This window comes from Geospiza fortis, unplaced genomic scaffold (genome assembly GCF_000277835.1).
Source record: "Geospiza fortis unplaced genomic scaffold, GeoFor_1.0 scaffold98, whole genome shotgun sequence".
NCBI lineage: Eukaryota > Metazoa > Chordata > Aves > Passeriformes > Thraupidae > Geospiza > Geospiza fortis.
This window is the reverse complement of record NW_005054306.1, coordinates 3,609,937-3,636,027: the sequence shown is the minus strand read 5'-3', so window position 1 is coordinate 3,636,027 and position 26,091 is coordinate 3,609,937. Positions and strand designations below refer to the sequence as shown.

The following is a 26,091-nucleotide window of genomic DNA, read 5'->3' as shown; positions in this document are numbered from 1 at the left end:
TAGGGGACGGGCCCAAGAGTGATGTCTGATCTACAGAAATAATCTCTCTCTTTAGCAACTCTGAAACCCACAGTCACAGTATTCTGATGGCAGAGAAACCTAATATGTGTGCATTCTGGTCATTGTTTAAATGGATAATCATTAAAAGTACAAAATAAATAAGGAAGAAATCAGACTTTGAGATTGCAGTGTCTTTAGGAACTGAATCACACAAATCTTTACCTTAAGAGAATTTTCAACAGCGCCACTCCCTACCAATTGATTACCTTTAGTGGGAAATTTACAACTAAGTTATTTGTTTGAGAGTGTTGGTTTTTCGTCTTTGCACTTTTCAATTTGCTGGGTAAGATTTTGAACAGAGAAAGGGAATTGTATAGGGCAACCGAGTCCCTTGATTTGTATGTAATTTCCCCTAGTCATTTAGCTCTGCAGGGAGTCACAGCTGTGATATTCAAGAGTTGAGAGTCTCCAAAGTTGCCAGGATGAAATTCTGCAAAAAGTATCAAGAGAACAAGTTTCTAAGAGGAATATATATGATTTCTTTATTTACTCTCTTTAGGAGAATTGCCGCGGTGCGTGAAAGTCCAAGCCCGAACTAGCCCACACAGAAAGGCACCTCAGCAGCCTAGGTGCGGCAGCCACGCGGCCGCCCAGCCCCGGCTCCCGGCGGGCGGCAGGCCCCGTGTGGCTGCCTCAGGCGCTCTCCCTCGCAGCGTGGCGGGGAGTGCAGCACCTTGGTAGAACAGGCAAGACAGACACAGCGGCGAAGCACGGGCACGAAGAGAGGCAAGGAGGCACACAGGTCTCCGCAGCAGGATCCAGGCTTATTCAGGAAAGGAGGAAAGCTACAGGGAACTGCCCAGAGGGTGGGAACTTGCACAGGATGATAACAGCTTCCAGAAGGGAGGAGCAACTCACCCCCTGGCCAGTAACATAACAGAACTGAGTGATTGATATGACATCGTAACAAATAGGAGGCTTGTTGGGGAGGGACAGCAACTCCTGCTCCATCACTCCTTGCTCAGAGTAGAAGGTTCTAGTACGAGGTTGTGGGCAGAGAGTGATGGACAGGGAGGTTGCCGGGGAAACATAGGAGGGGTTTACACAGTAACCAAGGAAACCGGGGAGGGAACAAATGACTGACTTAAGAGGGTTGGGACAGTTACCTAGCAACTGGGAGGAATGGCAGGGCAGTGGCGGGGGAAGGGACCCAGGCAGAACCATAGCAACAAAGACAGGGGGAAACATGGAGTGTACCAACTTAATATAGAACTGACATTAAAACATTACTTAAATATTAAACTTGTGCAAAATACAACAGTGAACAGAAAAACAGCCGCACCGCAACAGAGAATGGTATTTTTTGGCCTAGAACCTAATCATAAATTGTGTGGTTGAGTGACGGTAAAAGAATAAAAATAAATCTAGTAACTTTTTTTTCCTCTGGTGGAGTAAAATGTAGTCTTTAATGTATTTGAAAAGTTAAAGGTAGCTGCTTTCTGTCAGTGCTCTGGTGAGCTCTATACCTGACTTTTACTACAAATTGGGGATTGCAGTTTAATGAGATGCTTGCCAAGAGATAAAACATTATTTAGTATGCACATTACAGTTGTGCTTTTGTTTAATTTTTATTTTACCCCAAAAGAAACACAGTTATTGTATCTCATCAGAGTACAATTTAAATACCCTCCCCCCCAATGTGTTGTTGATTATAAGTAAAAATGGACTGGCATCTCTTTTTCAAAACCAAGCATACAAAAGGTTGACAGTTTAGCTTTCTGATGGACAGTTTTTGCTTATGTGGAAAATATTGTTGTGCACAGAGAGTTAGATTGGCTGATATAATACGTCTTTTCATACAATCCAAACAACAGACACAATAAAGACAAACAGGCATTTGTTTAGATTGTTGAATGACTCTTCAAATTAAATTGTGAATATCTCAACATTTAAGGAAATTATTTAAGACCCTGTTTTTTGTTAATTGCAGTGAGAACAAGTGATGTAGTAGATGGACTTTCAGAAAAATACATCCATATCAAATTTAGGGTCTTGGGCTGTACAAAAAGTTCTGGTGCTAGTTAGGAATTAAGCAACTGGAAGCCTAAATTTACCATCAAGTCAAATGCCTGCAGCTTTTCCAACTCCTCCTTCAGCTGCTCATCTCTTCTCACACCTGAGTTCATACATGCAATTAGTCTGCCCAGTGCCCTTGCAGTGCCAGCTTGTCACTCAGCCAGAGCCGGGTGGCTGTGGCACCAGCCAGGTTTCACCTCTTCCCCCTGCTGAGGCTGTAGAGCATGCAGGGCTCTTGTCTCTTTGCCAGCTGGCAAGCTGAACAAGTGGCTTTGGAAGCCAGACCGTGCACAGCCCAGGATTAGGCTGGGTGTGTGTGACACGGGATTTACCTGATCCCTCTGGGTAGGCAACTTATATCCATGTCAGGATTCTCCCTGTGCTGCGTGCCACATCCTTCCCTTTCCCGAGTAATGCTGTCCTGATGTGCTCGGTTGGTTGGAATAATGGTGTGCTTTTCAGGGAATGCCTGGTACAGGTCATCAGCATAGGAAGTGCTGCTTGAAATTCTACAGTATTTCTTTCCATGAAGCCTTCTGCTGTGTATCTTAGGTTTAAAGAGAAAATTATTATGCTTATTGTTGGGGATTGATTGATTGGTTGATTATCCTCTGGTGTGTTATCTCCCTGTATTTGTGTACAAAATGTAGAGATTTAAGCAAGAAAAGGGAAATTATGAATTAGATTGTCTGTGCTTGCTCATTGAAGAGATGTAATGCTAATAAGGAGTTTGTAGAACAGTGTCAATAATATGGTGTCAAATACTTTGTGAGCGTTTTAATATTAAACCAAAGTATTGTATTTATTTATTAGAATAAATTGATTAAGTTCATTGTCTTCAGAATGTACACAGGTTCAAAGAGAAGTATACTAGGTTTTACTTTTGTTGGAAATGTCTCCAATATATGACAGACAGTTAGAAATCTTGCAGGATTGCCAAGCAACTCTGAGCAAGTACATTTGGTGTTATTTGTATAATCAACAACCCAAAGGAAAGGCATAAAAAGATCTAAGACTTAAATTTTAGACTTAAATTTTTAAACCTCAGTTATTCTAACTGAACTTTTGCCAGCTGATAACAACCTGTACTTCATGACAGGTACAAAATATATAGGGTTAGTTATGACTGCAGAAATACCTACAGAAACTGAGACTCCTAGCTGACATTCAGACATTATAATACTTCTTTCACACACTTAAAAAGGCTTCTGAGCAGCTAATTAAAGCTATTAAAAAGAATAAAAGACACTGTGATGAATTAGATCCTAAGGGTAAAAAGGAAGAAACTTCTCCAGGAGTACACAACCTTGCCAAGCGTAATAAACTTCAAAAGCGAAGCTGAAAATCAAATAAATCCCATCTTTAGCCTCACAAAGGGTGTTGCCAATATGCTTAGGTAAGAAGACAGAACATTCCAGGAACTGCAAGCCTTCTGGAAAAAATCCTGCCTTCTGCCGCTTTGTGATCATACAGTAGAAATCCAGCTTGGTGTATGTACGTATGTATGTGAACACTTGTATGTGTTACAGGAACCTGAGTGAAAAAAACAGTTTTCAGCTTAAACAGGTTTTTCTTTAAACTGTTGCCAAAGGCCCCAGTGATAGCAGGGCAGGGGTAGAGTTGTCCTGTCATCTTGCATAAAGGGGCATTACTACCAACCTGTTTCTATAAAATAAACATAATTATTTATAGATAAAATGTATGTGCTGAAAGTACTCTTTGCTACTATGTCAGAAGACTGTTTTCAGCATTGTATGTGATTTTAAAAAAAGAGCCCAAGCTAATGAAAAGATCTGCTGCTTTATCTAATGGAAGTCTCATGCTGGTTGCAAAGGTAGCTTTGAGGCACACCTGGACTTCACAGGTGTGGTAACTGAAGAGCGGGGAGGGAGAGAAATATGAGACTAAATAGGTATACTGTTTCCAGAATTAAAAGTGCAAAGCTTATCACTTGTGGTCACTTTTCCATTAATCTTTATCTAAATTTTAATGAAATAGAAAAGACTCTTTTGAAATCGAGAGAGATATGTAGGCTTTACCAGGAGTGGATAAAAATAGTTGAAATCCCTGTTTAATGTGTTGTGTTCATGTAGTATTGTTTTCCTGTGGATCTTACATAAAGGTAATTGATTATTCCTAACGACTGTGCTTAAAAGTCAAGGGGGCTCTGAATTAGACAGAGAAGGGTCATGTTGATTAAACAGACTAAAAAGCATTTGACTATTTTCATGTGCTGCAACACAGAATTACCTCCCATTAAAGCCCATTGATTTCAGTAGCATAAGCTTAAGTGATTTGCTGGTTTGGCATCTAAGTGGGCCCTCCGTGGAACTGCTGCCTACATGCATGGAATGCAAAGTTTGGCTTGCTGATGCCATAAGGGTAAAATTGATACCTCAAGGTAGAGAGCAGTAGAGAGCAGTTTTTAATAGCAAAAGGATTGTGAAATAGAGTCGGTAAATGTTATTAGGTACTTCTGAACTACTGAATTATATTTTACAGCTACAGTATGCAATTTGTTGAACTAAGGAGAGACATAGTTCTGATATCTATTTAGGTGAGAAAAATTTCCTGTGAAGCTAAATGTGCTAGAACATTACAGCCATGTTTGTCACACAGCCTGACAATATCTTGCCACGGCAATAGTGCTGGATGAATCTGTATTTCCTGTAAAAGGCCCGAGATTCAAGCAGTAGTGCTTTATATTTTAACCAACATTAGGCAATTCCAGATTAATCCAAACAATATTTATCTGGTGGAATTTTTTTAAATGGCAATATCCCTTTTCAGTGTCACTGCAGGACATTACCATGAGAAAAGCTTTCCGGAGTTCCACGATTCAAGACCAGCAGCTGTTTGACCGCAAAACTCTGCCAATTCCTTTGCAAGAAACTTACGACATTTGTGAACAGCCTCCTCCGCTTAACATTCTCACCCCTTACAGGTTAGTGAAACAAAATTAATCAAAAACAACGTCTAGCTTCTTTTATGTAATAGAAAGGATATATCCAGGCACCTTGCTCACATGGAGTAACACTTGAATATTTAAGGAGCCAGGCTATAAAACTGTGAAGCTGCTGGAGGAATGAGAGCAGCAGAAGACATTGTAAGCATTGAAACTTTACTCCATTTTACTCAAATCTTAACTCAGTGTAACATGGTAGGAAAAAGTAGTTTTTAAATTCTGTATTTATTAAACCACATAATGTACTTGGATGTGAAGTGAAGAAATTAAACAGGTAAGTGTGTAGAAAGAAGGGTCTTCAATGGAAATAAATATTGTTTGCTGTCCCAGAGATTCAATTTGAATCAGTAGCTGAACATAAGCAGCCACACAAATTTGCTCAAAATTTTAACAGCAAGATTTCAGTTATTGGAGTAGAAGTTCTCTGATTTATGACACTTTTTTTTTTTTAGCTTGTGTTAAAGTTATCTTTCTAAAATTAGGACCTTGAATGCCAGGAAAGATAGTAAAAAGTGTTGGTGCAGGAGGTCAATGATCATCTCTTTTGTGTTCTTCAGTAAAACATTTCAGGGTCTGAGATACTATATATTCCTTAATATGCCCTTGCTTTCTCTTAATGTTTGGATTCATGTCTTGTCAAATAAATAGTATGCCCTGTTTGTGTCACTGTATTTCAGGGATGATGGAAAAGAGGGTTTGAAGTTCTATACCAATCCTTCATATTTCTTCGATCTGTGGAAGGAAAAAATGTTGCAGGACACAGAGGACAAAAGAAAAGAAAAGAGGAAGCAGAAGGTACATATGTTAACTTTGTGTGGCTTCTCTTTGTTTTTTCCTAGAAAGGGTTTGCTTGCAGATATGGTACTTTAATAACAATCCAGACTTGACAGAGCCATCTATTCAACTAAAGCTACTTGTATTCATTCAGTTCCACCAACTTAAACAATTAAATAATAATAATAATAGCAGTAGTAGTAAAATAATATAGAAGGAACTAAAGCTTTCATGCTGTCTTAACATAACCAACTTTTGCCAAAGCTTGTAAGTATTCTAGCAATGACTCAGAAAAGAAGGAGGAATACAGCAGGAGTAAAGTACTTCACTTGAACATTTATTTGTAAGACAAAATTTTGACAATCTTACAGGTGAAAAAGCTTGAATGACATTCTAATAGATATGTTTAAACTAGACAGAAATTAGTAGGAATAAAACACATTGCTTATACTTTCTTAAAATTAAACAAGCACTTTTGCAAATGGTAATGTTGCTTTTTTATATGACCATTATTCTGTATGTTTCATATGTAGTAGAGAGAGTAAATATGAGTGTCAGATTTATAATTTGATTCCAGACTTAGAATGAAAAGCTACTGAAACAGGTATTTTTCTCCATATTGTTCAGGTTTTTAGCCACTAGTCTGATGTTTCTGGCTCTTACAAGTCTTTCTGGTTTACATATTATGTTTAGCCTGAAAGCAAATTTTTCTTGCATTTGAAATGAGATTGTTTTTCATAATTTTGTGGCTGATGTTTATATGCAAGTAATTAAAAACCACTGTCTCAGTTGTCAGTTTTGTTTGCACAACTCTCCTACAGCAGAAAAATCTCGATCGCCCTCATGAACCAGAGAAAGTACCAAGGGCACCTCATGACAGACGGAGAGAGTGGCAGAAGTTAGCCCAAGGTCCAGAGCTGGCAGAAGATGATGCTAACCTCTTACATAAGCACATTGAAGTTGCTAATGGCCCAGCTTCACATTTTGAATCAAGGTTCCTTTTTGTTTTTTCTATCCTTTATGAAGTGTATTCATACTTCTTAGTGAACATGCATGAGAAATGGTCAGTGACAAGATGCTACTGCTCCCCTTGAAATGCACTGGAAATCACTGATTTAGCTTAATCAAAACTCAGTTTTGAAATTCTTAGTGTGTCCTTAAAGGAGTAGTTACTATGTTGTTGTTTTTAAGGGTAGCATGTAACCTCATTGTATCCTTGAGGGTGTGCTGTCCTCTGCAGCTTGACGAAGGTGTAGTGTCACTGCTGCAAGCCTGCACCCAGGTGTGTCTCTGCATTCCAGTCCTGACCCACAAAATCCCCATTGTTCCAGCCTCTTGATTTTTCTTAAGCAGATACTGCCAAGGCTATATTGTGTGTGTGATGTGAACAAACATCCACTTGGAACTCAAATGAGAATGCTGAGCTTCCCTTTACTCTTGAACAAATCCCTGATTTGATTGACATTTCTGGTTATAGCCTATTACAAAATCCAACCTGTTGATTCTCATTTCACAGCATGTATTTGCTGGTGGCTAAAAGTAGCATTTCACATGGCAAACACCTGCTGTGCTTATGCTTCTGGTCTTGGTGCAAAATCAAGTCCATTTTACCAGCCAAGAAACATCTAATAGCAACGAAGGCTGACAAGTAATGTTAGGCAATTTGGGGATAAACTTTTTGTTTGGGGGTTTTGTTTTGTTGGTTTTTTTTTTTATTAAAAAGTATTCATTGTCCTCCCAAAAACTGGTTAATTTTTTCCCCTATCTTTCTGTGGTGAAAAGCACACCATAAGAGAGTATTTTGTTTGGCTTTGTAAGGCCTTCAAACAAGCTCAGTAGTGATGGTGAGTAATTATGACAACTCTAGGAGAGAGTGTTTGTTGCCTGAAAAGTAGAAAAACCTGCTTGTAGAAAAACTTAGCTCAATTCAGAATGGAAAATGCTCTCAGTGCGTTTCACTCAGTGGGGTACAAGTTAAGTTATGGTGATTAGCATTTTTCTAGGAACAGCTTTATAGAATCTCTGTAAGCTGCTGTGTCAAGTCATTGGCAGAAACATCTGCTTTCCTGCTGTCCTTTTGTTATGTTGTATGTTGGGTTCCACTTTAGACATGCTTGTTTTATATCCAGGACCCTGACCTAAACCTTGATTATCTCAGTACTTGTAATGCAATTATTAATAATGCTGGAGTGCTTGGGAGCACTGCATGTGCAGAACATGTTGTTCAGATACAGAACAGCACCATACTTTGAAATAAATGGGAAAGATTTTCAACCCTGAAGAATTTAATAGGCTCAGATACTACAGTGGTGGCAGTATGTGGAAATGTAGAGTGTTGCTCTACTTGTTGGAAAGTGTTCTACAAACACTTTTGCTCTGAATTTAATAGAATTTTTTTAAAATAAAGTTCTGTAATTGAATAGTTAATTAAAATTTTCTAACTGATCAGGTCTTTGAGGTGTGTCTAAAGTTGTCATTAACAAGTTGAATCATCTTTATTTAGTGCTAGTACTCAATAGTAGATATTGATTGATTCTTGTGTCTATTAAAGCAACGAGTTCTCTGTATATATTGGAATAAAGATCCTCTGACAGAAGTTCAGCTAAATTGTTCAGTTGTAAATTCTACCATTCTAACATCGATGGATGTTTCGTGAATGTTGTAAAAGAGGAGTTCTGATTGTGTTGCTGTGTTTATTTAACTCAAAATAATGTGTCTAATAAACACTAAGGTCACACACATGCTGTAGAAACTATATGATATACCTGTCAAAATCAAACCCTTGAGCTGCTTGAAGTAATAACAGGGAAGGTGGGATGAATTATTGAAAAGCCACACCGTATAATACGCAACACTAATGGAGAGAAGAAACTTGCACTTGTAATCAGACTGAAGTATAGAACAGTGGCTGAGGGCACTAATACTGCCTCTTACTGAAGGTGAATTGGATCTTTTCTCCCTGTTTTTTTACAGATCCCAAGCATACGTGGACCACATTGACGGGTCGTATTCCCTTTCTGCCCTGCCCTACAGCCAGATGTCAGAGCTGCTGAGCAGAGCCGAGGAGCGTGTGCTGGTCAGGCCCCACGAGCCGCCGCCACCGCCCCCCATGCACGGCGCCGCCGAGGCCAAGCCCGTGCCTCCCTGCGTCAGGTACCAGCCACAGAGGCCACTTCTCCTGGGGCTGGCTTGGTTATCCACCCCCCTGCTAACAGCTGTCAGCCTTATTTCTGTGCTGCCCATGGATCCCAGCGTGCCTGCAGGAACAGGGCCGCCGGGAGCTGGGTGGGAAGGCTAGCACCTAAATCCCATAGGGTGGAGAAAGGCCCTCAGTACTGCGACCGTGTTGCCCTCTGAGTTAAATGGCAAGGGAAAGAAGTCTGTGAAAAATGCTTCTGTGAAATATGTTGGCATTTCAGGATGTAGCTTTGGAGTTTTGGAAATTTGTACAACTGAGATGTGTTTCAGCGTACATGAAAGGAAGAATATATCACAGTAAGACAGCTGTCAAAACTATGTATTCATTGCATTTGCTAAATTGTAAGTGCTTCTCTCTCCCAAAGTGGCTTTTTTTCCCTACTTCTTTGTACCTTTTCAGAAGTGGATACATACATAGAATATTTTCTAGAGGTGAAAATTTCTTTGTCATTCCCCTATTTTTTTATACCAAAAGTCTTACTTTATGGTCAGGCACATACAACTTAGAATAGGAGATAGTTAATTCAGATGGGGTTGTTACAGCAGCAAGATGTTAATCTCTTGAAAAGGATGATTTTTACTGCTCATAGACAAAAATGCATAACTATTAAGATTAATTTACCACAACAGTTTAAAGAAATCCTCTAGTGGTCTTTCAGGAAAATAAATTTATTTTTCTCTCTTGTTTCTTCAGTTCACCTATTTATTGTCCTATAATGAGTATCTAGCATATAACTGTAACTCTCTGTATGCAGTATTGATGACCTTTGAAATTAGTCTCACTCATGTTTTCATCACACCTTAAATATATATTTCAAATTAACTTGTTCTCATTGTTTGCATTGTTTTGTTTTGGTTTTAAAGTTCTGTGAACCAGAACAGTTAATCGACTGCTAGTTCCCTGACTTGAGAAAAATCATTTGGATTTACTTAGGGACAACAGGGAAGAATTATACTGGTATAGGAAACTTTTGATAAACATGCAGGTACACTGTATAAGAACATAGATTTGGTTAATGGCTGAATTTGAACAGAGGTCTTTTGGAAACCTGTTGCAAGCTCCATACTGAAAATTAGACATCCTTATTTATGAGGTGTGGACAAACATCCTGAAGTCATCATAGTACATAATGCTCTTTAATGCCCAGGTTTCAATGTTCTAAAGTTGCAGAAGTTAATCTATTACTATTTTTTCCACTCTCTAGCTCTAATAACTTTGTTCTGTTATTGGATGTTGCAGTTCTACTCCTGGCTTGGTAGAAAATCGTCCTCAGTCACCAGCAACAGGCAGAACACCGGTGTTTGTGAGCCCCACTCCTCCTCCTCCACCACCACCACCGCTTCCATCTGCTTTGTCGACTTCATCATTGAGAGCTGCAATGACTTCCACCCCTCCACCCCCAGTCCCACCCCCACCACCCCCTCCCACAGCTGCTCTGCAGGCCCCAGCTGTGCCACCTCCGCCAGCTCCTCTCCAGATAGCTCCTGGAGTTCTTCATCCAGCTCCACCTCCAGTTGCTCCTCCCCTAGCACAGCCCTCTCCCCCTGTCACCAGAGCCGCCCAGGTGTGTGAAGCTCTGCCTGTTCACCCAGTTCCTCCACAAGCTGAAGTACAGGGACTTCCTCCACCACCCCCACCTCCTCCCCTGCCTCCTCCTGGCATCCGACCCTCCTCCCCTGTCACAGTTGCAAACCTCTCTCACCCTCCTCCTGCCCTGCACCCTCCTCCCACAACCATTGTCCCTGGCCCTCATGCACCCATAATGCCTCCGTCTCCACCATCCCAAGTGATTCCTGCTCCCGAGCCCAAACGCCATCCTTCAACTCTGCCTGTGATCAGTGATGCTAGGAGCGTTCTGCTGGAAGCAATACGGAAAGGTAACGTTGGCTATTACGCAGCAAACAGAACAAGCTCAGAAATACACATGACCTTTGAGAGATGGAATATTTCACGTGTGTGAGAAGTTAGAGGAATGCATCTTAAGTCTGTTTCTGTTTTCTATCCCCTACAGTGTATGCATTGCCAAGTAGACAGTTTTTTCAATTTGTAATTTCACTTATCAGATGTTTAGTTTGGATGGCAAACCTGGTTCTCTGTGGAAGTTAGATTACAGAAAAAAGTACGTGTGTTTGTAGATGATCTGTGGAGATTATCTTTCCATTTCTTTTTACCTGCAAATGTAGCTATTTCTGATCATCAAATCTGATCTAGAGATTGTCTAGAAGACAAAAACATTGGTTTTCACAGACTGTTAGATAAAACGGAAGTGGATCAATTGGCATTGGAATTTTGATCATCTCTCACTGTATTACAAGATATAAGTGGTGTTCAGAAATCATTGCTGAAGACTTCAAGCTGTTAAGTATCTGATCTGGACCCTGATCTCAGTGCAGTAGTGGAGCAGCCTTTGCATTGCAAGGTGCCCATGGCAGAGTGCAAGGGAAGGGCAGAGCTGCAGGGCAGTGTTTTCCTGATGATCTCACAAGGAGCTGTGTGTGCCAGCTGTACCTTTCAGCTTATGGTGCCCATGGCCAGGAAAATCCCCGCTGGCATCAGAACACACATTGGTGTGTGCTGCTGTGTGATGGTGGGGTATCTTTCAGTAGTTAAGATCTCTCCAGTGTTTCGAGTCCTACATTCTTCTCTTCCCCTGCACTGCAGCACAGCACAGAATCTGTATGGTACTGTAATATCAGCAGATAGGCCATAGCACTAATTCAAAATATTTTTGCATGTCTATATGCACATGAATTGATAACATCATTGAAGTCTAAAGAAATGTTGACAACAGCTGAGTACAACAGGGGTGCATGAACATGCATAAAGAATGTCAGCAAAAATGAGAAAATAGAGCCTGCTGGTATAATCTAGGTGATTGCTGAAAACACTTTTGACCAAGTCATACCCAAAAAACAAAGGCTTGAGTTACCACAGCTTTGATATCCAAGTAATACTTTATCCCAAACCAAATCATTACATGATAAAAAACAGAGTTACAAGAGGCCCTGTCTTGTTAGGATACTCAAATAGCTATAAAATGTCATTAAAATTATGAATGGACAGTCTAAAAAATGCAAATAGCAAAATGGCTTAATCACTTAGAGTGGTGCTAAAAATGTATTTTAATGGAAAATCAGAACCAGGATATTATAGTAGACGGACTCAAGATCTTGTCTGCTGCTGCAATTCTGACAATTTTCTCTTTAAAAGCTTGACAAAAAAATTCTACCTGAGAAGGACAGGATCCTGTGTATTCATTTTTGATTGCAAAGCATTCTGTGAATCATGACCTAAATCCATTTGCAGTGCTGAAGGAGGAGGGTGACATGTTTGTGCTCTGATGTTCCCAGGCATTCAGCTCCGCAAAGTGGAGGAGCAGCGGGAACAAGAAGCGAAGCACGAGCGCATTGAGAACGACGTCGCCACCATCCTCTCGCGTCGCATCGCTGTGGAATACAGTGATTCAGAAGATGATTCAGAGTTTGATGAAGTAGATTGGCTAGAGTAAAATTATTACATTGCTGTACACTGCAAAATCGAATGCTAATGTCCATTGTGGTGCTTGTTCTTTGGAAGTTTGATGGTCATTTCTAGTGTTTTTTGTATTCTTTTCTTAACATAATTAATCCATGTTTTTCTACTTTTCAGTTTACAAAGAGCTCCTAGTGCATCTTCAAAACTAAATGTTTTACAGTGGCTTTTCTTACACATCTGTTTTGAAAGAACATACTTTGTTCTAATAGACCACTAAGTATTAAGCATGGGCAGCTGTTGGTAGAGTAGCAGTTTCAATTTTTTGGCATATCTTAACTGTGCACTTTGTGAATTTTAAGTTGATGAAGGCAACTGAGATTGACATTCCAAGGGCAGCTGTATGTACTAATGAGCCTTATTCCACTTCTGATAGTGTTTTAAAACATTAAACCTAGCTATCAAAGTATCACTGCCTCGATCACACCTGTATACTAAAAGTACATATAGTTAGCAGCACTGAACACACTGAAAAGCAAATGGATCTTTGGGGGGGTTTATTATTGTTTTATTGTTGTTTTTAAATAATTATGGCCTTATTTGAATGTTTAGAGATTCCCCTTCCCTTCTTCCCTCCCAGGTACATATTGTGTGGTACTATTTTTGCCTGCATAATAAAAGTTTAAAGTTTTTTTTTTCCTTGTGAAATCTTTTGACTTAAAAATGCTGTGTAACTTATGTAACTGTTAAAATAACAGTTTGATTTAATAAATGGTTCATTTTAAATGTTCCTGGGTGTTGCTTTTTCAATGAAGCCTGCTTTTCACTGGTATACCTGAGAGATCCTTGGTTTTCAGGTATTTAATCTGTGGTATACAAAGTTAAAGTACTTTACCATCAGTGTATCTTGATGAGATGCAGCAGTTAAAATCATGATTGATGAAAGATGATTTTTAAGTGCTGTCTAGCAGTGCAGTGCATGTTTTGCACATCTTTTGTGTTTCTCTTCCCTGGAATAACTCCTTCAAGTCTGAGCACATAGTCAAAAGCCTGTTGAGAAGGGAAGCGTGAGAGGATGCAAGAGCTCTCTTATCCTGTGATCTCGTTCCTGGAAGATGGAATCTTGAAACAGAGGAAAATAAGTCTTGAAAGTCAGATTGAGATTTCTGAAGGTGGAACATTAAATGTTCTGTGTGTTACAAACCAGCTTGCAGGGGCATGTGGTTGTTAGCCTTCTCTTGGAATTGGGCAAAACTCCCACTGGGATACACTGGGGTAGGAGCAGTGTACAGCAACCCTTCCAGCTTCACTGTCACCATCTCAGCCTCTCCACTGTGGTTTTGCATGTGGCCTGCTATACTCAAGACTTTCAACTGCCTTTTTTGGTTTTGTGGAAGAAAAAATATTGTCACAATTTGTGAATCTGCATCTTTGTAACTATGGCTGCAGATCTGTGTGCCCTGCTCTCTCTGATAGTTTCTTCACAGTAACATCATCTGGTTTGTTCTGTTGTTCTCCATTGACTTCCCAAGTGTGTGTCCTTCTTAACCCCTCATTGTAATGGTAAAGAAAGGATGTCAGAGGCACTGCTGCATATTTGATGGTGTTTCCTTGGATCTCAGTAATCCTAACTCACCAAACCTAACTAACTTGTCCAGGAACTCAATGTGGGATCTTATTGATGCAGCTGTAAAGATTTGAGATCATAAAACAAAGTGCATTGTATGCAACCACAGCTCCCCTTTAACCAGGGACCAAGATCTGCACTCCAGGCAGCTGAAGGAAGAGCATGTCCCTGAATTTCAGATGTAAGTTAGTACTGCCCTTCACAAAATTACATTTCAACTGATGTTTATACCTATTCCTTGCACAACTCTCTATAAACTCCTGATTTTTCTGATGGGTATCACAGAAGCAGCCTACATTGTCACTTAAATGGAGCAGCAGCATTTCTGAACCCAGGCTCTAACTGTTCGAATTAGAGCATCTCACCATCATGCCTGCATTGGTGGGTGTGTTCTGAGTGTGTCCAGGAACTGTGGACTGGATAAAACTTACATAAAGTGAAGAAAAAGGGAAGAAATTAAAGCAAAAAAAAAGCCCATGTGTAGCTGCAGCTATCACATAGCAGACTTGAAGGTATTAAAAAAAATCTTTATTGACAAATAGTTGTTATTGACCTGTTTTGCTGTCCTGCTGATTAATAATATCCCTTCCAAGCTGGTACCCTGGGCAGACAAAGCACTCATTTAATATGACACAGTCACACAAAGTAATGAACCTTGCCTGTGAAAAGTCAAGAGTTAAATTCAGTTAACATTTCAAAGGCAGGATTCTTGGCCTTCTGCCACTGCTACAGCTATCTGCCATAGCAACTGGTCTCCAGATAGCAATAGCATGATTCACTAGTAGCAAGAGGTGATTGTTGAATTTGAATATTTGTGTTTGTAGATCAGCTCCCGAGCCGTGCATTTGCAGTCTTGGTGATTTGTGTTCCTCTTACTGTGGTCTCCAGCCGCCTTTCTCGTTTGGTGGAACGCTGTGCAGAGGGCTGCTGGGCTCTTCATGCCTGTGATTAGATGTGTAATAGATTATTGATTGCTTTGTCTTGTAAGGTACTAAATCAAGACTTCTGTATTGAACTGTTTACAGAGTCTGTTGTTTACCTCTGTACATTTGCAGCAGCTGGTTAAAACCAAGGCTTGAAGTCCGACACAAAAATAATGTGCCACTAATGTTCCATATAAGTGAAGAGAAGCCTTTGTCATCACCCTTTTCTCAAACTGTAATCTGGGACAGTTAAAAATTATTTACCTCTCCTACTGAGAATGGGGAGGAAGAACAATATAAAGTGCATAGAAGAAACAAAATCTGCTTGGTGGCAGACAACTAGGGAGGTGCAGAATTGGTCACTCAGGAGGTTTATCAAAAGATAAAACAGTAATGATGCAGCTATCATGGACAAACCAAAAACAAATCAGTAAATGGAAGAGAACAAGGACTGAAGAAGCAAAAATTAAAAAGATACATAATTCTGGGTTTTGGTTTTTTTTATAGCAGTGTGATATGAACAGTAACCATTAAATACTAGATATTATTAAGGAATGATGTTATCTCCCAGTAAATTGGGATTTTGAAAGCAGAAGGCATATTAAAAGACCTTTAGTTGATAAAATTGTTGTTTTGTGCATGGTACACAGGAGTGCACTCCTCAGGATTTAGGTGGACACTGACACACCATTGCCTGTCTGGGACCCGTGTGCCAACAGGTACCTGCAGTCCCCAAGGCTTTGCAACAGACTTCAGAACGATGGAGCTATCCTGGCTTGGATGCAGCTGCCAGGCCTGAAGTGCATCCCACGGGATTTACCTGGGGCTGTGAGCCTTTGTCTGCCTGCAGGATGCAGATGGGAACAGAATCTGCTGTACCTCAGTGTCCCCAGCCCATGGGTCCCCACGAGAGGGGTTCAGGACATGGTGCAGAAGGCTCTGTTTGCAGGCGGGTGCAGCTCACAGCAGCGTTCCCACAGCAGGGCGGGTTACGGCAGCAGCCAGAGCCCCAAACCCGGCGCTGCCACAAACCGCGGCAGTTCCAAGAGGAGACACAGAGGCAAAGCCTCAGCACAGGCTCTGCTGCCCAGGGCTGCATCAGCAAGATGTGACAGAAATTCGACTCGAGCTCCATCAAGTGTCCGCTTTGTCTCCTCAGCTGCAGGCCAGAATGAGTTCTACTCTCCCCGATTCTCTTTTGCAAATGCGGGCATCAAACACCAGGAGAGGAATCACAACCAGAGACCAGGGGCAGCAACGACAGTGACCCCCCTTTTTGGAGCCTGTGCCAATTCTCCCCTCTCCTTTCCCCTCCTGACCACTTTTCACACCTGAACGCTTCTCCGGGCTGGGAGTCTGCCCACAGGAGCCTTTCACACGCTCCCTGATTCCCACACTGCTTCTTGAGTACACACCAGCCCTCAGTAGAGGTGAGTTCCCTCCGCCGGTCCTCTGAGCTGCTTGGGACTGCTCTCCCCTCCCTCGTCCAGCCCTAATGAGCTGGGTCGGCTTTAAGCGTTGAAAAAGGCGCCGGTTCCTGGCGGCGCGGGGATTGCTTTTGGGCAGCAGGCGCGCGGAGAGCGCTCCCGTGAGCCGGGGGCTTGGCCGGCAGCTCGCAGGGCTCAGTGAATGCCTGGCAGCGCATCCGAGGAGCAGGCAGGGCATGGGGACCTCATCTGCTGCTGCTGGAAGGGGACACACGGACAAACCTCAGGAAATGGGTGCTGGGGAACAGGGCAGACACGGCGAGGCTTTTCCCCCCTGCTGATTCCTGCTCCTGGAGAATGGGTGCTGCCGCATTACTCATCGCTCATGTTCCTCAGCTGCCAGCAACCCTTGACAGCAGCATCAGTAACAGCCTCTAAAGAAAATTGCATCCATCCCATTTCGTCTAAATTCTTGTTTTTACCATATTTGCAGGCTCTGAGCAATTGCTCCAGCTACCTTCCTTTTGACGACTGGAAGTGTCTGGGTACAGATCAGAGAAGTCATCAAGCATCTCTCACCAAATGGGACTGAGTATTCCCCTTCTTACGTTTCTTTATGTGATGGTTCAGCAACTTCACTTTCAGACACGAGACAGCTGAGTGCCCCCTACAGACAGGTCGTTTTCATTTCCCACTTCCCCCATTTTAAGGCCTTCGATGTCAGAGTGTTCTTTACTGCAAAACTTGTGACATTTTCACACAGTTTCACTGCAGTATCATTCCAAGAAAAGCTGAAAAAATACCTCCCTTTCGTGAGATTTTCCACTGTGTTTTACCCACTTCTACTCCTCTGCAAGGCATTTCCTTCACCACAATTTTAAAATCTCAGAGCAGGTCTCCTTCTCAACCCACCCCAGTGCTTCCTGTGGAGCAAGACCCATGCTCAGTGTCATATTATCACAGCTTGATCTTGCACTTCAGTATCAGCCAGAAATAACTCCAGAAACTGCCTGAGACTTCTAACCTTGTGAGAAAGCAGCTCACAGCCTGGGTCTTTGGCATGCTGGTGTAGTTTAGAAATTCCCCTTCATGCCAAGCAAATGCTGGAGGCTGGATTTTTCCCAGTTGTATTTTGGCAAAGCCGAAACCAGCTTGTAAGCACCACCAGCAGGACACACAGCCCCATGCAGGGATGTAGGAGACCATCAAGCAGCCTGGGCAAGAGGCTGTCCCTCACATTGCAGCCCAGATAAGGATGCATCTTCTGGGTTTAAAAGCACAAAGAAGTTAGCAATGCTCCCAGACAGGACAGCTGTTCCCCACAAGCCAGCATCCTTTGCTGGTCAGTGGGAATCCTGGCAGTAATTCAGCTGTGGTTAATTAGGAGAAAACATGAGGATAACTCCTTTGCTCCTGTATACTTTGTTCTCTGCATGATGGTTGTGCACCCCAGCACCTGCCAGGGAAGTTTCAGTGCCAATGATTATCTTTGGATGAACCAGAGGCAGAAAGAGCAACTCAGTCCCTGTTCCCACAGCAAAGAGAGCCCAGCTCTGGGAGCAGCCAAATCTATCTGGGCTTCCCAGAAAGCTCCTGCCACTCACTCTGTAGATCCCTCTGATGGAGACCTCTAAGGTCACATGGAAAAGTTACCACCCTAAATCCCAGAAATGTTAAGGCCAGGCTTTGATGCCTCCTTGGGTTTTGAAAATTTCCACTGACTTGCCACATCTCTGCAGCTTGCAAAATCCCAGGATGTGAGGTTCTCCTGAAGAACCTGCAAAGGGGGGTACAGCCAGCCCTATCCCCACAGTGTCCCCACAGCGCTGACTCCACACGCCTTGAAACCAGGAGGCATTTTTGGGAAGATGTGTGCTGAAGCTCTGCCCCAGCAGTGGCCTCTGCCACAAGACCTGAGAAGATCCCACAAGGGCAGGGTGAAGGGAAATCCCAGGATGTGAGGTTCTCCTGAAGAACCTGCAAAGGGGGGTACAGCCAGCCCTATCCCCACAGTGTCCCCACAGCGCTGACTCCACACGCCTTGAAACCAGGAGGCATTTTTGGGAAGATGTGTGCTGAAGCTCTGCCCCAGCAGTGGCCTCTGCCACAAGACCTGAGAAGATCCCACAAGGGCAGGGTGAAGGGGCTCTCATGGCTGCAGCCCCACGTGACCACCACCCCTCATTCAGACGGCCAGCCACACCAGCTCCCACTGTTGGCCAGCCAGCGACACCTGTAAGAAGTGTTTAGCAGAGGCCTGCTGGCAAAACATCACCCCTCCCAACACACATGGGAGCAATTACTTCTTCAGGTTTTTAGTCTGTTGTAAGTAGTCCTCATATTCCCCATAAATTTCATTAGCTGGATTTATGTAGTCTCTAAACTGCAGTATTATAGGCACAGCAGGAAATTATTTGCTGTTCTGGTGAAAATGAGTATTTCCTAGTTTTGTCAATGTAGGGAATTACATTATCAGGGAAATAATAACCAGCTGAACTGAAGGAGGGTTTGATTCATGGTAATTACTGATTATATGCAGATTACTTTATGGCTTTAATTCTTTGGTCTCCCACTGTTTGCTTGCTAAACCTTAAAAAAACAAAGGCAGCGAGTATATGAGAGTCTTGTTTGTAAGGCAAATTACAGAACCTAATTTGTTGATTACATGAAAGGAAGCAGAGCTCTGCACAGACCAGGACAGCAGTGGGAAGGAGCCAGCAGAGAGCTGTGCTTGCATCCATCCTCGGCTGCAGCCACTTCTGTGCTGCTCTCCAGCGCCCATTTCACTTTCCCAAGATTGCCAGCCTAACCTGTGCTTAGGGCTGGTTCTACTGGGGCAACAGCAGGGCTGGAGGTGGTCTGTGCCCTTTGTCCTTCAGCCCTGTTCATCAGGTGGAGATAAGGGGATGTATCAATTCATTTGTGCTCAAAATGCACCTGAAAACATTTCTTCCAATTCAGTGCAACCACCAGGCCCTTGCAAACCTTCAGTTTTAACTAGCACTATGCTTGAAGGCATCAGAAGCTGGTTAGCAAACTGCTGCTTTTGACAGAAAGCTATCCAAAAATAGGGCAGAGCATCACCACTGCTTCTCAGACACTCCTTCTTTTCCAAAACATCTTTTCTCTTATTTCCTACAGCAAACCTTCAGCAGACTTGCAATCCCCAGGGATGAAACTAGCCTTTTGATCTCATATATTATTCTTAGCATTGCTGGAGCAAAATTTCAGACCGTGTTCTCTCTGCAACGGAGAGATGGGGAGCAAGACCCTGCTCCCGCTGCCTCCCTGCCTGGGAAGCTTCTTCACTCCCATTGTGCCCAGGGCAGCATGCTGATTGCATACTGTGTTTATTCTTAAAATACATAGCTATGCCCTCTCAAGTGAAAAGCAAGTGCTGGGGTTTGCATCAGAAAACATCCCCCTGTGTCAGAGCAGGCTCAGAAGCACGGCTGGGTGCTCCACAGTGTCTGGGTGCATTTGTCTGCAGCCGCTCCAGCACACGTGCCAGCTGGGCTCTTGCAGCTGCCAGCACTTTATTTAACAGATGAAAGGGAGAAAGAGGGACAGCACTGTAATTGCCAGCCCAAAAGACAGCACTCTGTGTCAGGCAGGCATGCCTGCACCCCTGGGGGTGTCAGTGCAGAGGAGCAGGGGTGAGTAGCAGCTGTTGAATCCAACAAGATTGGATGGCACTTGCAGCCCTTGTGAGCTCTTTCCTCATCATGACACGGTGCAGGGCCAAATCCAGGCTCTGGGATAAAGGGTTGGCACCACCAGAATCCCTTTGGGAGCCTCCAGGAAAGCATCCTGTCCACTTGGTCAGTACCAGCCATGACAGCTCCCCCAGTAGTAATATAAATATAAACATGGGGCAGTAGTTCTCCTTCATAGAATAATAGAACAAGAATGGTCAGGGTTGGAAGGAAACTTAGAGATCATCCAATCCCTCTGTCATGGACAGGGACACCTTCCACTAGACCAGACTGCTCAAGGTCCCATCCAACCTGACTTTGAACACTGCCAGGGATGGAGAACCCACAGTGGAGCAATCCTTTGGGCAATCTGTTCAAGTGTCTCGCCAGCCCCACAGCGGAGAATTGCTTCCTTATATCTAGTCTACCCTCTTTCACTTTAAAGCCTTTAAAGCCTTTTAGCCTTTGTCCTAAGTCCACATTACCATTGTTCTTGAGTCTACATTATCCCACTTCAGTAAAGAGTTCCTTTCTGAATGCAAAAGTGCATCCTTGGCTGTTCCCAAGTGCCCCAGCAGACAAAACATCCTGACTCTGTACCCCTCTGTGTTCTGCAAAGCAGAACCCCACTGAAGGGACAGTGTCTTCAGAAGTGGTCCCCATTCCTGCCATAACATCCATGGGTGTGTTTCAGCCTCTGTGTTTTGGGCAGCTGGATGCACCAGTAGACTTTGTTCTGCCGGTGCAGCATGGCCACCCTTTGGAGTGTTGAACTTTCCGTTCTCCCTTTGTAGGTCATGTCTTTAGGAGAAAGATACATGCCCCTTTATGCTGACCAGTAAGAGCTATTCATCACCACATTTACCCTCTCATTTATCTTATTATAAGAATAATAATTAAATGGTAATTATAATGAAAGAAATACTATTTAAAGTGAAGTATTTTTTTCCTTTTGGCTGTTTGCTGTGGAAAGGCTGCTTCTTCCTCTGCTGTTTCACTAACACCCACGATCAGATAATATTTGATGAACCACCACAAATTAGGATGCAGCTGACGTCTCGGTTTTGCGCTGTTGGTGCCCGGAGACCATGTGCGCGGTTTTGCTTTATCACCGAGCTGCCTGCCCCGGGGATAACCACAAACCCACAAACCCCTTCAGGCCGTGCCGAGAACCGCCTGGATGTCGGCGTTTCACTCGCACGCAAAAAGCCCCCGGATTCCCCCGGGTTCCTGCCGGGAGCAGCGGACGGCGGGGATGCGCATCGGGAGGTGGCAGCATTTCACCGCAGCGCCGAGCCCGGCCGGGGGGAGAACAGCGCCTTGCTCAGCCACGGTGCCTTGCTCGAGGGAAAATCAGCACGTTCTAATCCTTTTGGCATATTTTCCAAGTGTGCCATACTTTCCACTTGCTGCTTGTTGCTCGTGGGGGTCCCGGTTGTTGGATTTTCTGTGTCTGCATTGAAGGCGCTTGAGACAGTGCCTTCATGTTAGGACTCAGGTGTTTATTATTTCTTATCAGTAAAACAGTCTCATCATTGTAAGTTCGGCAGCCTTTCATTAGAATGCACAAAGTGGCCAACAATCTCTTGTTACAAGGCCTTTTAAGACTAAACTAACCAATTAACAGCTGACACTTAGATTATTTTCCCTTTTAAACCAATAACTGATCCCAAAGAGCTCGCAATGTGAACTTTTCTGCCCAATTACAAAATGCCAACCAAACCCATGAAGAAGAAGGAAGAAGAAGCATAAAGAGGAAACCCAGGACTACACCCTATGCCCTCCATCTTGCTTCCATCCACAACATAGCCCAAAACCGAATTTTCTCACCAAGTGATACACCTACACTACTCTCTACAATCTATTTCACACTTTTGTGGATTCTAGTCTATCTTGAAGTCTAGGAAACTTTCTCCATGAATGAGGGTCAAAGTCTGTGCTCCCCTGGGGGTCAGGGCACCCCAGAGCAGACAGAGAAATATTCCCGGTGCCCTGGGATTCCACAGTTGCTTTTGTAGCTCTCCTCTTTTCTCTCTTTTTGCTTCCACCCCCTCCCCGCTCCCCACCCCCCAACTTCCTTCTTTATTTCCTTATTCTAAGAGAGGGAAGGAGTTAAAAGAGGCAGCAAAAAGGCAGCAAACCACCTGCAGCACCCAGAGCAACATCCCAGTGTCCCAGGTTGCTGCTCACCCCAGTCCTAGGGAGAACGGGCATCAAAGGGAAGCACTCCAGGTCACCCATGTCACTCACAGGAAGCTTGCGGCATGACCGGGGCCTCTGCCTCCTCAAGGGCACGGGGATCCCCTTGGGAGTCCCCCCAGCCTCCTGCTCACCAGGGAAAAAGTCCTGCAGAAGCCCTGCGAGAGCCCCCAGAGTGACTGAGAAACCCTCCTCCTCTGGGCAGCTCGGGAGGAGGGATGGCACTGCTGCCTCTCTGGGAGCAGCTCCGGACCATGAGGGCCATGGAGCCCAGGGGTCTGCCCAGAGGAGAGACCTGCACTGGGCTCAGCACATCAGCCAGACCCACACCCACCCCTCTGTGCCCCACAGAGGGTGGAGGCAGGGGTGGCAGCCCCACAATCCTCATCTCCTCAACCAATAGGAAGGCCATAAACCACAGGAAAACAGTAAAACATGTATCTGGGCTGGTTCTTCAAGAGCTTTGCAACCCCTCCCTTTAGAGCAGGCAGCAATGCCTGTCTGCTCCTCCCTGATGCAGAGCTGTTGCTGCTCTGGGTGATTTTGTCAACCAGCCCATGTCCTATCAGCTGCACAAAGTTCTCCTAAAGACCAAAGCACCTCCTTGCTCTCTATGTGCCATGTTTGGGCTCCTGCAGACCACAGATTGATTCAGATCCAAGGGAGTTTGAGAGCTCTCTTAAAAAGAAAAAGCACCCAGATGACTTTGGATAAACCCTGAGTTCTGTTTCCCAAAAGAATACAGTCCTTCAGAGCCCAGGTGATCACTTGGAAGTGTGTGTGTCATTTCTGCCAGGGGGACACAGCTGGTTCCACAATATATCCTCTTGTTTGCAGAAAGTTCCTGTGACACCTTCCTTCACAGCAGGCAGCCCAATGCAGGAACATTCCCCTCCCAATGGACCCCCAGGTCCAGGGGGGAGCAACCTGCACAGAAGGACTCTTTCCACACCTGGGAAGAAGAGGAGGAAGGCAGGGATGATACTAAAACCTCTGTATCTCATGTTCACAGCGCGAGGCCCAACCTCCATCCAAGGAAAGCTGCTTGTCCATGGAGAATGGCTCGCAGAGTTGCTTCTCTGTGTGGAGCCAGCAGAACAAGCATTTCACTAAAAGAAATCAGTGAATCTGTATAAAGTGGGGTGGTTTGTGCCTGTCCTGCTCCTCTGAGTGACCCTGGACAAGTGGAACAGGGATGAACTGCAGCATGAGCCAGCACAGCTTCAACCAAGGGGCCGGACTGCTCAGAAATAAATGTGGTTGGCAAGGCAAACAGCCCCTGAGTCACTTTAAATTAAGTGACTGATCCCCCTCTCACAAAGATTTTTGTGCAAACAATGGGGCTGCACCTTTATTAGTGACTGGATACTGAGGTATCAGTGCCTGTGATTTTGGCAGCTTGTTCAAGAGCAGATTTTCCTTTTACAGGCTGCAATAGATGACACCAATGATGTTAGCTAAACTATTAGTTTTCTTTTGGCTAGTTATCTGAAGATTAGAGTCTTCCTGCTGCTGACAACCGCGCCTATTGCTGTGTCACATACCTTCCTAACAGGAAGATTTTTTAGTAGTGCATAAAGAAAATGCTGTAATGTCTCCCCTTCTCCTCAGGGCAAAATTGACACGAAGAACCAATTATAATATGGTATCAACTCTTATTCCAGTCACATGGCTGTGCTAAATGTCTGCATTAACCTGATGGTCACACAAAAGCAAATGCTCTGAGAGGATATCAAGACAGGTAACATTTTATTTGGCAGTGGATCCCACATGTCTCCCATGTGTTTTGCTATGACCATTTTAAAGGTGGTTACCAGCACCCTGGCTGTGCTCAGGGGAGAGAATAGAGACAGAGTGTTACAGGTGTGCACTGCCAAAAATGAAAGACCAATAGGTAGTGAACTTGCTCTGTAACACAGATTTTTAAAGCCATATATAGGTCTTTAGGCAATAATTACTTAGGGTAGTGAATGAGTAGGTTTTTGCACAGGGTATCCATGCACCATACAGCTTTATGGATGTTGGGCAGTGTCTGGGGTCTGATCCTTATTCTGTCCTGGGTGAGCCCAGGAGACTGAATTCTTGTCTTTTTTTTTTTTTTTTAATCTAACCATGTTTGTCTAATTCAAACTCGGCAGCATGATTGCCCGAACAGATTACTTCCCCCAGGTTTTGTACATGGCTCTTTGTAGAAAGTTACTGTAATGTGGATAAATGTCCACTGCTGCCACCAAGCCTATAACTTCGACAAAGGCAGACATTGATTTTGTCTGATGTCATCTGTTCCATATGAACACACGCAGCTTCTCACTCGTCAGCTTATCTGCTATATTATTACTTATTGATTCCCTTATTTGCTTTCATTTACTGGCTGTAGAAGGTGGTGGAGTTGTTTGGCAATTATGAGGAGTGACTTTCAAGAAGACACTTTGCTTTACTCCAGCTTTCTCAGAGTTTGTCAGAGGGATGGCATTATTTTCTGCTGCATTCCATAGGTTCCCTGAGCAGCCTGAGCAGGACAGAAACTGGGTGATGCCTTAAGAACCCTCCAATCCTGACCTTTCTGTCAAAGCCAAAGGTCTGTCCTCTGAGGCTGCAGACACTGATCCGGGCACAAATGCACATGCACACCTACCTTAGTTCTGCTGTCAGACACCTCTAATTCTGCCAGTCACCATTAATTATAATTAATGTCTGTGTCCTAAAGACATGGACTAGAATTTAGCCCCTTTTGTCTACCCACATCTTTATGACTTAGTTTGCAGTCTCCACAGTGCTACAGTGCACATACTGCAGTCATGAGGTCTCAAAGAGATTTTCTCCCTGCCCTTGATATTTGGGTAGCACCAACCCCTGCTCACTGTGGGCCTTGCACTCTGCCTGGTGACCAGTTGCTCACACCGCAAAAATGAGAAGGGCTCAGGTCTGGGGCTGGCAGTCTGGTATTAGGAGCTTGCAGTGGTTCAGTAACCCTTCCCTCACATTGTTTGTAGGTAGCCTGGAATAAAGAACATTTCCATAGAAAACACTTTACCTGAGACATTTTCCCTAGACTGTTTTTTTTTTTTTTGCCATCAGTTTCCAAACTCAGTTTTAGCTAAGTGGAAAGATGATTTACTCCATAGTATTTTTGCATGATATCTCAATGAAATAGAATGCTTTGACTGGTACCTGCAGGTACAGATGTCCTCAGACTCCAGTCATTTCTCTTTAATCAGCTGGGAGCAGTAATTACAGGAAGTGTACCCAAGCACCTCCTGTGGTGAGGGATGATTTGTAGCACTCTCTCCTGGCAATGGGCTTGCACAAAAGTCCAACGAAAGAAAAGCTGATTTAAAAAAATGTGTATATACACAGGCAACCTCAGAGTTGCTTAATTCAATGCTTGATTAATAAGATGCTGACACTGTGCAGGAAACATTTTGGGGGGAAAGCCAAATGTTTATTATTATGTTTATTTATAATAAATTCTGCTTTATATGGGCTCCATTCTGCTGTCTTGACATTGTGTGAATTGGAGAGTAATCACAAAGTCTGGATGAAAGAGAAGGCAGAGAACTGTGGCATTTGTAGCACCTGACTACTGCTACTCAAACTGCAAATTAAAGAAGTACACGTGGCTGTAACAATGACAAACTAGAATAGCTCAGGTAGAGACCACACAAGTTTATCCAACCTATCACTCTCTCTGGAGACAGGATCATTCTCTCTGTGCTGTTCCAGGTGAGTCTTTAC

At 43.5% G+C, this 26,091-nt stretch overlaps 1 protein-coding gene across 2 annotated transcripts in view; it reads left to right on the top strand.

Moving 5' to 3' along the window:
- Positions 1–13,275, top strand: part of WASF1 (WASP family member 1) — a 38,947-nt gene extending 25,672 nt beyond the window's left edge. Inside the window, exons 4-9 of one of the 2 annotated variants that reach the window (XM_005418422.2) lie at positions 4,867–5,020; positions 5,719–5,836; positions 6,637–6,809; positions 8,789–8,968; positions 10,254–10,891; positions 12,365–13,275. In XM_005418422.2, the coding sequence (XP_005418479.1) occupies positions 4,867–5,020; positions 5,719–5,836; positions 6,637–6,809; positions 8,789–8,968; positions 10,254–10,891; positions 12,365–12,522 (1,421 nt within the window). In that variant the 3' untranslated portion in view covers positions 12,523–13,275. The remainder of the gene's footprint in view (positions 1–4,866; positions 5,021–5,718; positions 5,837–6,636; positions 6,810–8,788; positions 8,969–10,253; positions 10,892–12,364) is intronic. The other variant, XM_031066681.1, reaches the window with a different exon arrangement.
- Positions 13,276–26,091: the final 12,816 nt, after the last annotated feature.